Source organism: Oncorhynchus clarkii, chromosome 20 (assembly GCF_045791955.1).
Source record: "Oncorhynchus clarkii lewisi isolate Uvic-CL-2024 chromosome 20, UVic_Ocla_1.0, whole genome shotgun sequence".
In the NCBI taxonomy this organism is placed as follows: Eukaryota; Metazoa; Chordata; class Actinopteri; order Salmoniformes; family Salmonidae; genus Oncorhynchus; species Oncorhynchus clarkii.
In genome coordinates this window covers 33,388,195-33,403,830 of record NC_092166.1, presented here as the reverse complement: position 1 = coordinate 33,403,830, position 15,636 = coordinate 33,388,195, and the positions used below count along the sequence as shown (strand labels likewise).

Sequence of the window (15,636 nt, the reverse complement as noted above, 5' to 3'; positions counted from 1 at the left end):
AAAAGATTTCCCAAGCTTTAAACATCCCAAGGAGCACTGTGCAAGCGATAATATTGAAATGGAAGGAGTATCAGACCACTGCAAATCTACCAAGACCTGGCCGTCCCTCTAAACTTTCAGCTCATACAAGGATAAGACTGATCAGAGATGCAGCCAAGAGGCCCATGATCACTCTGGATGAACTGCAGAGATCTACAGCTGAGGTGGGAAACTCTGTCCATAGGACAACAATCAGTCGTATATTGCACAAATCTGGCCTTTATGGAAGAGTGGCAAGAAGAAAGCCATTTCTTAAAGATATCCATAAAAAGTGTCGTTTAAAGTTTGCCACAAGCCACCTGGGAGACACTCTATACATGTGGAAGAAGGTGCTCTGGTCAGATGAAACCAAAATTGAACTTTTTGGCAACAATGCAAAACATTATGTTTGGCGTAAAAGCAACACAGCTAAACACACCATCTCCACTGTCAAACATGGTGGTGGCAGCATCATGGTTTGGGCCTGCTTTTCTTCAGCAGGGACAGGGAAGATGGTTAAAATTGATGGGAAGATGGATGGAGCCAAATACAGGACCATTCTGGAAGAAAACCTGATGGAGTCTGCAAAAGACCTGAGACTGGGACGGAGATTTGTCTTCCAACAAGACAATGATCCAAAACATAAAGCAAAATCTACAATGGAATGGTTCAAAAATAAACATATCCAGGTGTTAGAATGGCCAAGTCAAAGTCCAGACCTGAATCCAATCGAGAATCTGTGGAAAGAACTGAAAACTGCTGTTCACAAATGCTCTCCATCCAACCTCACTGAGCTCGAGCTGTTTTGCAAGGAGGAATGTGAAAAAAATTCAGTCTCTCGATGTGCAAAACTGATAGAGACATACCCCAAGCGACTTACAGCTGTAATCGCAGCAAAAGGCGCTACAAAGTATTAACTTAAGGGGGCTGAATAATTTTGCACACCCAATTTTTCAGTTTTTGATTTGTTAAAAAAGTTTGAAATATCCAATAAATGTCGTTCCACTTCATGATTGTGTCCCACTTGTTGTTGATTCTTCACAAAAAAATACAGTTTTATATCTTTATGTTTGAAGCCTGAAATGTGGCAAAAGGTCGCAAAGTTCAAGGGGGCCGAATACTTTCACAAGGCACTGTATATATATATATATATATATATAATGTGTTGAAGAGGGTGGAGCACCTCCCAGCCCGTGAAAACAAATGTGTGTGTTTTTTGGCAAGTTCAACAGCGCACTTGTTGTTTGTTTTCAGGGATTTTATAATGTTGTATGTATTCCCCCAAAACCACTTTCCATCAATTTGTATAGCAGGTCCTCATGCCAAATTGAGTCGGAAGCTTTTTTGAAATCAACAAAGCATGAGAAGACTTTTCCTTTGTTTTGTTTGTTTGTCAATTAGAGTGTGCAGGGTGAATACGTGGTCTGTCGTACGGTAATTTGGTTACATAGTTTTCGCTGAGGAAATGTATGAGTCTGACGTTATTTCTGACGTGCTGTTCTTTCTTTTTCCGTAGTGTATTCCTGTATTGTTTTAGTTATTCACCATAGTGAAGGCGTAGGCTCAGGTTTTCTGTGACTCTATGCTTTTGGTTGGATAGGTTTCTCAATTTCTTTCGTAGGTTTTTGCATTCTTTGTCAAACCATTTGTTATTGTTGTTAATTTTTTTAGGCTGTCTGCTTGACCTTTTTAGATTTGATAGGGAAGCTGAGTGGTCAAATATACTGTTTAGGTTTTCTACTGACAAGGTTACACCTTCACTATTACAGTGACACATTTTGTCTAGGAAATTGTCTAGAATTAGAACTTTCGCAAGGCACTGTACGTAGTTAGGATCAGGAGTTTGACCATAGACATCTATTTATATAACTAGAGCCTGGTGTTTTTCTTGATTCAGTCACATGTTCAGGAACATCTCCTGGGCCTTTTTATAGAGTATGATTTGTGTGGCAAGGCAATGGGTATTTAAAGTGGCACACTTTAAACTTGTGGCAGATTAGACGCATTTGATGTGACCAGGAAAACCGGGCCCTACTTAAAGTGGATGATAACTCACCAAACAGAGTCAGTGTTGAGTTCGTCGAACGGCTCCATTTTCTCGTCAAAATACATGTCTGTGGTGAGTGAGACGTCTGTGTCGTGGGCCGACTGGAAGTTTGTTACACTACGGCACGGTATACCCAAGCACCTGAGCACTGAGAGATGGAGAGAAAATGAAAAGGAGGGGGAGGGAGAGCGAGGAGCACAAATGAGGCAAGGCATGAACAAAATTGACACAGATATGAAAAGCAAGCAAAAGGGAGAGATCGTACAGAGAGCAGGGGTGTAAAGTACTGAAATAGAGCCTTGTGTACTCTTAAAAATTCTGTGTACTCCCCTTGTCCTAAGGGTCAAAAATGACCCGCCTTCACTAAAACCCCTAACATAAAAGCAGTTTAATTGAATTTTAAACCCCAAATCTATTTTGCATGAAGAAGCAACCTGTCATTCATCACAAACTTTGTGAATATCTGGGTTTTCCCTCTGCACAATGCAGAAAGACTGCATTTAATCAGTGGACACCACTCGTTTTTATTACAACACACCTGTCATAATGGTTTTCTTTACTAAAGCAGAGGTTTATTATTATTATTATTGTTATTGTTAAAGGTACTGCATAGGTGTAAAAACAATTTTTTAGCAAGAGATAGCGCTTGTATAGCCTAAGAAAGTTGCAGAAATGTGCAGAAAGTAGTTTTGAATGCATTTTATTGAAGGGAAACAACAGTCTTGAACTTTTTTGGCAACATAGTGATATATTCTTATATACTGTACAATGAGGAGCTCAACTACAAAATACTAGTCTTCTACCATTTTTTAAAAACTATCCCCCCCCCCCCCCCCCACAAGGTGTACAGTATAAACAACAACAATATATAAGAATAAAATAAGATACTCTATTTAGCACATGTAGGACATAGTATTTGTTTTTACAGTCCTTCTTGCCTGCCCCAGCTGCAGCCTCAGGTGGATCAGGACAAGAATCAGCCCCCTGAACAGCTTTCTCAAGTGCTGCAGAGGCTGCTGTGCGGGGGAGGCGCTCCCTTCTTTGAATGTGTGGGGTTATAAGTGCCTTTCCCAGCTGCTCCAGGAACACACGTGTGTGTGTGTGTGTGTGTGTGTGTGTGTGTGTGTGTGTGTGTGTGTGTGTGTGTGTGTGTGTGTGTGTGTGTGTGTGTGTGTGTGTGTGTGTGTGTGAAAAATGACCCTAAGACAATCTTTGTACCCTGGTGGTATACAGCTTTCATGGAAATATGAACAAATGCGATGTTTCACTTTTTCTAATGTTGTTGAAAAAACATAATTTAGGGGGTTTTCTCTGCTGTTAAACATTTTTTTTTATTACCTTTAAGACAACACAAGGGTTAAGTAAAATACTTTAAAGTACTACTTAAGTAGATCTGTACTTTACTTAACTTTTTTTGTCAACTTGTACTTTTATTTCACTACATTACTAAAGAAAATAATGTACTTTTTACTCTACACATTTTCCCTGACACCCAAACTTATTCGTTACATTTTGAATGCTTAGCAGGACAGGAAAATTATCAAATTTTTTTCAAAAAAGAACATACTCAACACAAATGCTTAATTTGTAAATATATTTATAATATTTATAATAATAAATAAAATTTTAGCAATTACATTTACATTTGATACTTAAGTATATTTAAAACCAAATACTCAAGTATTATTTTACTGGGTGACTTTCACTTTTACTTGAGTCATATTCTATTAAGGTATCTTTACTTTTACTCAAGTATGACAATTTGGTACTTTTTCCACCACTGCCAGAGAGTCAGCAACAAATGTGCCTGTGTGTCTGTGACAAAAGTGTTAGGAATGAAAGGAATGCTGTTGGGGTATTTGGGGTAGATATCAGTAGTGGGACCCTATCAGAGGCACTGCTATGTGCTGCTCTGGGGTCAGCTACCGAGTGAGGGCCACCCTGGCCTGCACTCAGTATGAATGGTGTTCTGTTACAGAGAGAAACTAATTAGAACTAATTAGCATGACAGACTAGACACATAACAGGATGTGATGGATAATGATATTGTTACTGTGTCTACCTCATTTCTACCAGCATGTCACATGTGCAACCAGAGGAAAAAAATTCTAGACCACCTTTACTCCACACAAAGAGACGTGTACAAAGCTCTCCCTCACCCTCCATTTGGCAAATCTGACCATAATTATAGCCTCCTGATTCCTGCTTACAAGCAAAAACTAAAGCAGGAAGTACCAGTGACTCGCTCAATACAGAAGTGGTCAGATGACAGGGATGCTAATCTACAGGACTGTTTTGCTAGCACAGACTGGAATATGTTCTGGGATTCATCCGATGGCATTGAGGAGTATACCACATCAGTCACCGGCTTCATCAATAAGTGCATCGATGACGTTGTTCACACATTGACCGTACATACATATCCAAACCAGAAGCCATGGATTACAGGCAACATCCGCAATGAGCTAAAGGCTAGAGCTGCTGGATTAATCTAGACGCTTATAAGAAATCCTGATATTCCCTCAGACGAACCATCAAACAGGCAAAGCATCAGTACAGGACAAAGATTTAATCTTAATAGACCATCTCTGACACTCGTCGGGTGTGGCAAAGCTTGCAAACTATAACAGATTACAAAGGGAAACAGTGAAGCAAGCCTACCAGATTACCTAAATACCTTTTATGCTCGTTTGAGGCAAGCAACACTGAAGCATGCATGAGAGCACCAGCTGTTCTGGACGACTGTGGGATCACGCTCTCCGTAGGGACCAGACGGGTTACCAGGATGTATACTCAGAGCATATGCGGACCAACTGGAGAGTGTCTTCACTGACATTTTCAACCTCTCCCTGACCGAGTCTGTAATACCTACATGTTTCAAGCAGACCACCATAGTCCCTGTGCCCAAGAACGGCAAGATAACTCGCCTAAATGACTACCTCCCCGTAGAACTCCCGTCTGTAGCAATGAAGTGCTTTGAAAGGATGGTCATGGTTCCCATCAACACCATCATCCCGGAAACCCTAGACTCACTCCAATTCGCATAACGCCCCAACAGATCCACAGATGACACAATCTCAATTGCACTTCACACTACCCTTTCCCACCTGGACAAAAGGAACACCCTATGTGAGAATGCTGTTTATTGACTACAGCTTAGTGTTCAACACCATAGTGCCACAAAGCTCATCACTAAGCTAAGGACCCTGGGACGAAACACATCTGCAACTGGATTCTGTACTTCCTGACGGGCCGCCCCCCCCAGGTGGTAAGGGTAGACAACAACACATCTGCCACGCTGATCCGCAACACGGGGGTCCTTCAAGGGTGCATGCTTAGTCCTCTCCCGTACTCCCTGTTCACCCAAGACTGCATGGCCAAGCGCGACTCCAACACCATCATTAAGTTTACTGACAACACAATGGTGGTAGGCCTGATCACTGACAATGAAGAGACAGCCTATAGGGAGGAGGTCAGAGACCTGGCAGAGTGGTGCCAGGACAATAACCTCTCCCTCAATGTGAGCAAGACAAAAGAGCTGATCGTGGCCCACAGGAAAAGTAGGGCCGAGAATGCCCCCATTCACATCGATGGGGCTTGTAGTGGAGCGGGTCGAGAGCTTCAAGTTCCTTGGTGTCCACATCGCCAACAAACTATCCTGGTTCGAATACACCAAGACAGTCATGAAGAGGGCATGTTAACACCTATTCCCCCTCAGGAGACTAAAAAGATTTGGCATGGGTCCCCAGAACCTCAAACAATTATATAGGTGCATCAGTGAGAGCATCCTGATAGGTTGCATCACTGCCTGGTATGGCAACTGCTCTGCATCCGATTGCAAGGCGCTACAGAGGGTAGTGCATACGGCCCAGTACATCACTGGGGAAGACTCCAGCCACCCAAGTTATAGACTGTTCTCTGCTACCGCACGGCAAGCGGCCCGGGAGCACCAAGTCTAGGTCCTAAAGGCTCCTTAAAAGCTTCTACTCCCCTAAGCCATAAGACAGCTGAACAATTAATAAAATGGCTACCCAGACTATTTGCATTTCTTTACACTGCTGCTACTCGCTGTTTATTATCTATGCATATTCACTTTATCCCTACCTACATGTTCATTTGGCCTTAATTGCCTTGACGAACCAGAAGAACACATTTACTCGGTACCAGTGCCCCCTGTATATAGCATCATTACTGTTATTCTATTGTGTTACCTTTTTTTACTTTAGTTTATTATATTATAATAATAATATTATATTTTCTTAACTCTTATTTTCTTAAAACTGAATTGTTGGTTAAGGGCTTGACAGTAAGCATTTCACGGTAAGGTCTGCACCTTACCGGCACATGTGACGAAATTAAATGTGATTTGATTTGATTTGACACACCTGTGGTGGTGACCCCAGAGAAGACCCAGCACTGTCCGTATTTGACAGGCAGGCCTCCCTCCTTGTGGTATTTCTTCAGGATCTCCACACTGCCATTCCAGGCTGTCGGGGAAACTCCACCTACATAGTTCCCTGACCAATTCCCAGCCAGGACCCCATTGTCATCTTGGGAGTTGATCTGGAATGCAACAAACAAAATGGGAGAGAACGTTTTGTTTTCAATAAGATAAAATACAGCAGCACGTGGTTGTTTTTACTTAACCAGGTAGGTCACTGAGAACACATCTTTAAAAAAAAAAATATTACCATAACGTTATAGTAATGGTCGTGAAATGAACATCAACATACCTCAACATAATTCAGATCAATGAACGTACGCCAGGAATAAATAAACGGGAAAGTAAATAAGTATGTTCACTACTGGAGGTCAAATAAGTTGACAGGTAACTCACCATGGCAGATATGACTCTGACCACGTTGACAGGGTCCCCTCTACCAGGCGGAGGGATCTCACTCTTCTCCAGCACATAGAGACAGGCCTCCAGCATCCCCTCAAGGAACTGAACAGCACAGAGAGTGGGAAACGGACAGACAGGGAGAGATGGAAGACATGATAGGGGTCAACCAATGAATAAATTACTTGTGTTCTGTGGTTCATAAATGGCTTAAACGACGGTGCTTTTCAGGATGACTGGAATTCGCCGAAAGACATCATGGCCACCGCACTTGATGTTGAATTCCCTCCCCGTCTCGTACTTGTCCGTAGTTCCATGTGCGATCTCCAATCTGTTTCTCTGTGCCGTAGTAGAGTCTTCCTGTGTCATTCAGCACATACTCCTTCTTCTCCTCCTCATCATCCATGTACACTGCGTCATCTTAGGGGGAGTGGGAAGAGGGACAAAGATTAGGTATGCATTTTTCAGTTATGCATGGCAAAAATTATTTCTGTTTTTCTTAACATTTCTGAAATGTAATCTGGTGTGAAGTCCACAACACAGTCACATCTGCCACAAATAACTATTTTGATAAACACCGGGGAGAATCGGAGAGAGAGGCAAGGATAGGGTTCACTGTTATTTGATGAATATCTGGACCATACAAAGCAGGGAGAGTGAGTGTAGCCAGGATAGGGTTAATCACTACTAGCAAAATGTCTGGACTTCACAAAGCCGGGAGAGGGTTTACTATTACTAGAGGCCAGAATAGGTTTAAATGTTGCTAGCACAGTGGCTGGCGCTCACTGAGGGGCCTTACTCATTTAGAGGAAAAGGGATGGATTGTGTGAAATCATCCTAAATGGATAATACACCACAGGGTGGAGTAAGGACCCTATGGGAATATCTGGTTCTCTCTTTTCCATCCGTTTGTTGTCTTTACTGACCACATGGACATGATTATCTGTGTGAGACACTGTGAAACAGGAGAAAGCTATTGGGAGGAGGGACAAGAAGAAGGGGAGGCAGAGGAAAAAGCAAAGGTGGGGGGGTGGGGGGGGAGTGAGAACTAGCAGAAGGGGCAGAGAGGTTAAACAATTAGTTTGGGAGCAGTGGTCAAGATGGGATGTGGGAAGGAAGAGGAAGGAAGAGGTACAAAAAGGCTACACAAACTAATGGCGGGAGAGGACGCTATAAAGAGGGAGTGGTAGAATCTCAAGGAGGGAGGGAGGAAGGGTAGAGATTGTGTAGAGGTTTTATGGGAGGAGGTACAGTATAGATTTGAGCTGTTGACAGGATCTAGCAGCTGAGATTTGGCTGGCTTTACTACTTAATAAACATCTACAGCACGTAGAGAGAGAGCGAGAGAGCGAGAGAGCGAGAGAGCGAGAGAGAGAGAGAGAGAGAGAGAGAGAGAGAGCGCAATAGAGAGAGAGAGCGCAATAGAGAGAGAGAGAGCAATAGAGAGAGAGAGAGCAATAGAGAGAGAGAGAGAAATAGAGAGAGAGAGAGAGAGAGCAATAGAGAGAGAGAGAGAGAGAGAGAGCAATAGAGAGAGAGAGAGAGAGAGAGAGCAATAGAGAGAGAGAGAGAGAGAGAGAGCGAGAGAGAGAGAGCAATAGCGAGAGAGCGAGAGAGAGAGCGAGAGAGAGAGCGAGAGAGCAATAGAGAGAGAGAGAGAGAGAGAGAGAGCGAGAGAGCAATAGAGAGAGAGCGAGAGAGCAATAGAGAGAGAGAGAGAGAGCAATAGAGAGAGAGAGAGAGAGAGAGAGAGCTCAGATTGCCAGCAGCTGTATTACTGTCATATACTCCTACGGTGCAAGGCAGTTTGTACAGGAATTGCGCAGAAGTTCTCTTGTTTTAACTCCAGAAGCCTCAAAATACAGGATTGATAAAAAAGACAATATAGCAACATAAGGGAAAACAGGCCAAGCAGGCCGACATGTCAATTGGCTAAGACCAGAGTCCCAAGCAAATGTACGTGTGGTCTTGACGTGCAACCAGAGAATGAAACAAACATTCTGGGTCACACTGGGTCAAGCTGTGACTTTATGATGGATAGCAGCACATTATTGGGCAGTGAGCTGAGTTTCCCGCCTATGTGCAAATTAGCGCTTCTCTGTGAGACCAAGAGGCTAAATAGAGCACAGTCCTAGAGCCAGCCTCTGTTAGACACTGAGGGTACAAAACATTAGGAACACCTGGTCTTTCCATGACATGGAAGGTGAATCCAGGTGAACGCTATGATCCCTTATTGATGTCACCTGTTTAATCCACTTCAATCTGTGTAGATGAAGGGGAGGAGACAGGTTAAAGAAGGATTTTAAAGCCTTGAGACAATTGAGACATGGATTGTGTGTGTGGCATTCAGAGGGTGAATGGGCAAGAAAAAAGATTTAAGTGCCTTTGGCATGTCAGTAGGTGCCAGGCGCACCGGTTTGTGTCAAGAACTGCAACGCATCTGGGTTTTTCACGCTCAACAGTTTCCCGCGAGTAACAAGAATGGTCCACCACCCAAAGGACATCCAGCCATCTTGACATAACCGTGGGAAGCATTAGAGTCAACATGGGCCAGCATTTCGATGGAACTCTTTCGACACCTTGTACTCCATGCCCCAACTTATTGAGGCTGTTCTCAGGGCAAAAGGGGGTGCAAACTCAATATTTAGGAAGGTGTCCCTAATGTTTTGTACACTCAGTGTAGAAACCCCTAGCTCTTTTGAACTCTACGTCTACTCTGTGATCTGTCACTTGGTCCTGGTGTTAAGATGGGGTCATAGGTCTGTTCCCATAGCAATGGAATAGCAACATTGAAACATTAGACTTACATACAGCATTGAAGCTGAACTGTGATACAATGGGATACCTTTGTTTGACTCACTGTGTCAACTTTAGGTGAGCACGGGGGGTGGGGTTGGCACTTCAGTGGCAATGGTATGGTCCTTAACGTGCCGACCTTGCCTCCCAATATTTATTTGCCGCCCCCTTCTCTCTCATTCCTTCCTCCCACATTTCCCAACAGTCTTTACCTTCACACCAGGGGTTGAACAGCATGACGATGTCTTTCCTGGGGTCGCGTGTGGTTGCAGACCCGCCCTTCGGAGACTCCACCGTCACGGTGAGCTTGTACTTGCCAATCACAGCTTTGGCGTGCGAGTTGACGGACAGCTTGATCCTGTTGCCGTTCCGCTCCACTATCTTGGCCTCCCAGCGGTCGTCCTCCAGCTCTTCCACCAATTGAATGATGACGTGCGTGTTCTTTGACACCATGGGGAGTGGTCCTGTCAGACACATTAGTAAACGGTTTTTCGGGTTATCATTTATGGTCATCACAAGCGTGTGCCAAATGGCGCCCTTATATAGTGCAGTGCACTATAGGGAATAGGGGGGCCCTTTCAGGTAAAGCTTCAGGGGGATTGAAGCAGTGGAATATTGGTGGAATATCATTGTAGTAACAGTGTAGTGGTGCCTGAAACCCATCTCAACAAACTATGCAGTGTTCAGGACCATCGTGTTACTCCCAAAGACCGCCGTAAAGATTGATTGTTCTCTTATCTCTGATGGAAACCGTACCAACCCACATCGAATTCCTCCTGCACCTCTCTTGGACTTAAGCCCTCACCCTTCACACAGAAAAGGTCCACAATACACACGCAATCATTGAAACCTGCTTTCAGTCAAATACACCATACGGCTAACAGCTGCACTTGACTGGCACACACATTCTATTGCAGAGGCAGGAATCACATTCTTCACATAACCAGAGGGGTGGAAATTCCAAATCCCGTCACACTCCACTTGGCAAATACCAATGCTTACTATTTATACAGAGTGAATGTGTGTGTAATTGCATGTGAGAAACAGTAAGAAAAAGCTCTGCAAACTATACCAGTGAAACACTGTCTTGAATTGACCTTAAAAGAGTTGAAATAAAGGTAAGATAGTGGAATGACAACGAGCGGCCTTTAAAGGTAACGTGTAGTCTGCTGTGCAGGAAAGTGAGGAAACCACAGTATCCACACCACTGTAATTCAGAGCCTGTTGTGCCAGAGGGTGACAGTGCCAAAACCAAATGTGAACCACAAGTGTGTCACTGTTATGCAGTTCAGTTCAGCTTCGGTAAACTGAGCTGAGTACTGTGAAAACTCCACTGAGGGTAAACACACAGAACGTCTTCACACATACAGTGGGGTCTGAAGTTTTTTGACACCCAAAATTGACCATATCAAATACATCATTGAAATACTGAGCTATGTTGTACGCTCAAAGCATATGGGAGAATATATTATTTTATACTAATACAACTGCTCAGAGAAAGACATTTTGATGTAGGCTAATGTTTATATTTGGATGTAGTCTATCACAGTGCCGTCCGTTTTGTCACCAAAGCCCCATATACTATCCACCACTGCGACTTGTATGCTCTAGTTGGCTCGCCCTCACTACATATTCATCGCCAAACCCACTGGCTCCAGGTCATCTATAAGTCCTTGCTAGGTAAAGCCCCACCTTATCTCAGCTCACTGGTCACCATAGCAACACCCACCCGTAGCACGCGCTCCAGCAGGTATATTTCACTGGTCATCCCCAAAGCCAACACTTACGTTGGCCGCCTTTCCTTCCAGTTCTCTGCTGCTAATGACTGGAACGGATTTCCAAAATCACTGAAGCTGGAGTCTTATATCTCCCTCTCTAACTGTAAGCATCAGCTGTCAGAGCAGCTAACCGATCACTGTACCTGTACACAGCCAATCTGTAAAAAGCCCACCCAACTACCTCATCCCCATATTGTTACTTGTCCTCTTGCTATTTTGCACCCCAGTATCTCTATCATCATCTGCATATCTATCACTCCAGTGTTAATGCTAAATTGTAATTATTTTTCGTCTATGGCCAATTTTTTGCCTTACCTCCCTACTCTTCAACATTTGCACACACTGTACATAGATTTTTCTATTGTATTATTGACTGTACGTTTGTTTATGTGTAACTCTGTGTTGTTGTTTTTGTCGCACTGCTTTGCTTTATCTTTGCCAGGTCGCAGTTGTAAATGAGAAATTGTTCTCAACTGGTTAAATAAAGGTGAAATAACAAATATTTATTTTTGCAATATTCAATTGGTAGTTAAGGTCTTGTTGGACTCAGGAGAGGCAAAGATCAAGATCTGTGTGTCCTCTGAAACATGACCCAGCCAAGCTGCACGGCTTCTTGACACAATACTCACTTAACCAGGAAGCCTTGTCAGCGTGCATTCTTGTCAGCGTGCATTGCGCCCGGCCCACCACAGGAGTGGCTAGAGCGCGATGAGACAAGGACAACCCAGCCAGCTAAACCCTCCCTTAGGCTAGCGAGCAAACATGAACTTGATTGACCGTGCTGTAGGTCATGTAACTGTTTGTTAAATGCAATATGCTCTGTAGACTCCACTGGACAGATGTTGCTCTCCGGTTTTGTGATGACAAAGGTGTGGTTGAATTTATTCTGCTGCGGTGTCTTCTTATTGTCGTGGCAAGGCATGTGAGCTAACAGGTTATAGAGTGCTGCAGTGGTCTAAGACACTGCATCTCAGTACAAGAGGTGTCACTGCAGTAGCTGGTACGAATCCAGACTGCATCATATCCCGCTGTGATTGGGAGTCCTGTAGGGCGGCGCACAATTGGCCGAGTGTAGTCCAGGGTTTGGCCGTTATTGTAAATAAGAATGTGTTCTTTACTGACTTGCCTAGTTTTAAAAAATTAGAGCAAACTATGCAATTATCACAACACATAGGTTGTAATATATATATTTTTCCTGGCTTGGCTTCCTCAGTGATTTTACCCACTCACAGCTACTGGTAACATCAAATATCCACCACCATATTTTACAGTAGGTATGGGGTTATTTTCTTCTCATGCATCCTGATTTTGACGTTAAACCCACCACTGGTGTGCGTGGCCAAAGAGCTCTATTTTCATGTAATCTGACCATAGCACTGATTTCAACCCAAGTGCCGTTGCCGTATAGCAAACTCCAGGTGTTTACATTTGTAGGATGACATGAAAATAGAGCTCTTTGGCCACGCACAGCAGTGGTGGGTTTGGCGTTGAAATGAGAATGCATAAGAGTCCTTCTATAAATAAAGGGACCAATGTTTGTCATCAGGGTCAACATTTCAAAATGATTTGATATACATTTAAATATGATTTTCTTGTAGCTTCACATGTGTAGTTGCAGGAATAAGACTCTAGATATAGGCACAATGAGACCATAACTCCTAGCAACAACAAATCATCTACATGTCATAACAAAATGTCACAAGAAACATATTCTTTGTCATGCCTCGTAGCAAGGGCTGTTTGTGCTTTAGTCAACTTCTCTATCAATTATAGACATGCTAAACCTATTTAAATAAATAAATATATATTTATATATATATATATATATATATATATATATATATATATATAAGGACATCACTGCTCTAGAGGATATCTGCATGGAGGAATGGGCCAAAATACCAGCAACAGTGTGTGAAAACCTTGTGAAGACTTACAGAAAACGTTTGACCTCTGTCATTGCCAACAAAGGGTATATAACAAAGTATTGAGAAACTTTTGTTATTGACCAAATACTTATTTTCCACCATAATTTGCAAATAAATTCATTAAAAATCCTACAATGTGATTTTCTGGATTTTTTTTCTTCTCATTTTGCCTGTCATAGTTGAAGTGTACCTATGATGAAAATTACAGGCCTCTCCCATCTTTTTAACTGGGAGAACTTGCACAATTGGTGGCTGATTAAATACTTTTTTGCCCCACTGTATATGCTGGATAGAGCTAGAGAAATGTAATCACTCTCAGTTTTATACACAGAGCAAGGACTGACCATCCATGATTTCAACATTATTGTTTTAACCATGCTATGAAGCATTGTTGTTTACGTTTACAAAGTTTAAAAACATACGAGAAAAACAAGCTTATATTTTGGGTTCTCACAGAGTGACAGTTGAACCAAACTCATGAGGCATGTATAAGTTATATTCTTCAAGAATCAATGGATATATTTATTATTCAAAAATGGATGTAGCAACTACATTTAAGTCTATCAAAAGTGTATAAGTTTGAGCATGTGTCCATTAGGCATAAGAATATTTTTTTATCAGCATGAATTAGATTGAGCAATAAAAGCCACACTTATATTCAATAGGCTGGGATCCGCAGTATGCAGCTGTTGCAAGAGTGCATTTTTTCACTGGCTGTCCACTGGATTCAAAAACAATGATTGATAGGCAGCTTAAACTTGTTGAATTCCATCATTATTGGGTTCAAATACACATTTAGATTTGTGATCAGCCATCCACAACAACCACAATCCATAAGGCGCAAATAGCTACATGAGAGAGCAGCAGTGTGATTCACATCAATGCACTTTGTAAATATCATTAATAAGTGATATCCGTATTGCCATAGACTACACCACCGCTGTCATCCTTACCTCCAAGCGTTCATTCAAGTTGGATAATCTTTGGATGCCGACAGCATTCGCACCATTGGAAGACATAGCTTGGACAGTAGCCTTCAAAAGCCTATTCCTGCCTATTCCATCAAACCCATTTGGTGTGTCATCATAGTGGTCTCTGACTTGTGGTCAGACTCCCTTTTTTCAATGCTGATTTGTAATGTTATTGCGAAAACAGAGAAGAGTCAAATATTTTTTTTCCGCAATCGTCTTTTCTGAATATAAAAGTGATCTTCTAAGTAATCATCTAGTTTTTCAAAAGTATCTAGTAATCTATTTAGTAATCCCCAACCCTGGCCCTAGCTATAGTTAGTCAGTGGTTGCACAGTCGCTGCTGCGCCTTCTTCACCACGCTGCCTGTGTGGGTGGACCATTTCAGTTTGTCCGTGATGTGTACGCCGAGGAACTTAAAAAACTTTCCACCTTCTCCACTACTGTCCCGTTGATGTGGATAAGGGGGGGGGGGGGGGGGGTGCTCCTCTGCTGTTTCCTGAAGTCCACAACCATCTCCTTTGTTTTGTTGACGTTGAGTGTGAGGTTATTTTCCTGACACCACACTCCGAGGGCCCTCACCTCTTCCCTGTAGGCCGTCTCGTTGTTGTTGGTAATCAAGCCTACCACTGTAGTGTCATTTGCAAACTTGATGATTGTGTTGGAGGCGTGCATGGTCACGTAGTCATGGGTGAACAGGGAGTACAGGAGAGGGCTGAGAACGCACCCTTGTCGGGGCCCAGTGTTGATTCCTACCCTCACCACCTGGGGGGCGTTACGTCAGAAAGTCCAGGACCCAGTTGCACAGGGTGGGGTTGATACCCAGGGACTCGAGCTTAATGACGAGTTTGGAGGGTAATATGGTGTGAAATGCTGAGCTGTAGTCGATGAACATCATTGTTACATTGGTATTCCTCTTGTCCAGATGGGTTAGGGCAGTGTGCAGTGCGATTTTTTTTTTCTCTCTCTCTCTCTCTCTCTCCCTCTCTCTCAAAAAAATAACAGTAAACATTACATTTACAACAGAATAAAGACATTTCAAATGTCATATTATGTCTATATACAGTATTGTAATAATGTGCAAATAGTTAAATAAACATAAATATAGGTTTTTATTTACAATTTTTTTATTTTTTTTATTTCACCTTTATTTAACAAGGTAGGCTAGTTGAGAACAAGTTCTCATTTGCAACTGCGACCTGGCCAAGATAAAGCATAGCAGTGTGAACAGACAACACAGAGTTACACATGGAGTAAACAA

General features: G+C 42.7%; 1 protein-coding gene across 2 annotated transcripts in view; it reads right to left on the bottom strand.

Moving 5' to 3' along the window:
• The window catches only part of LOC139376268 (protein-glutamine gamma-glutamyltransferase K-like), a 47,801-nt gene that overhangs the window by 11,226 nt on the left and 20,939 nt on the right, over nucleotides 1–15,636 (bottom strand). Inside the window, exons 4-8 of one of the 2 annotated variants that reach the window (XM_071118621.1) lie at nucleotides 9,914–10,165; nucleotides 7,207–7,325; nucleotides 6,903–7,010; nucleotides 6,451–6,628; nucleotides 2,075–2,213 (exon numbers count right to left, since the gene is read on the bottom strand). In XM_071118621.1, coding sequence (XP_070974722.1) covers nucleotides 2,075–2,213; nucleotides 6,451–6,628; nucleotides 6,903–7,010; nucleotides 7,207–7,325; nucleotides 9,914–10,165 — 796 coding nt within the window. The remainder of the gene's footprint in view (nucleotides 1–2,074; nucleotides 2,214–6,450; nucleotides 6,629–6,902; nucleotides 7,011–7,206; nucleotides 7,326–9,913; nucleotides 10,166–15,636) is intronic. The other variant, XM_071118622.1, reaches the window with a different exon arrangement.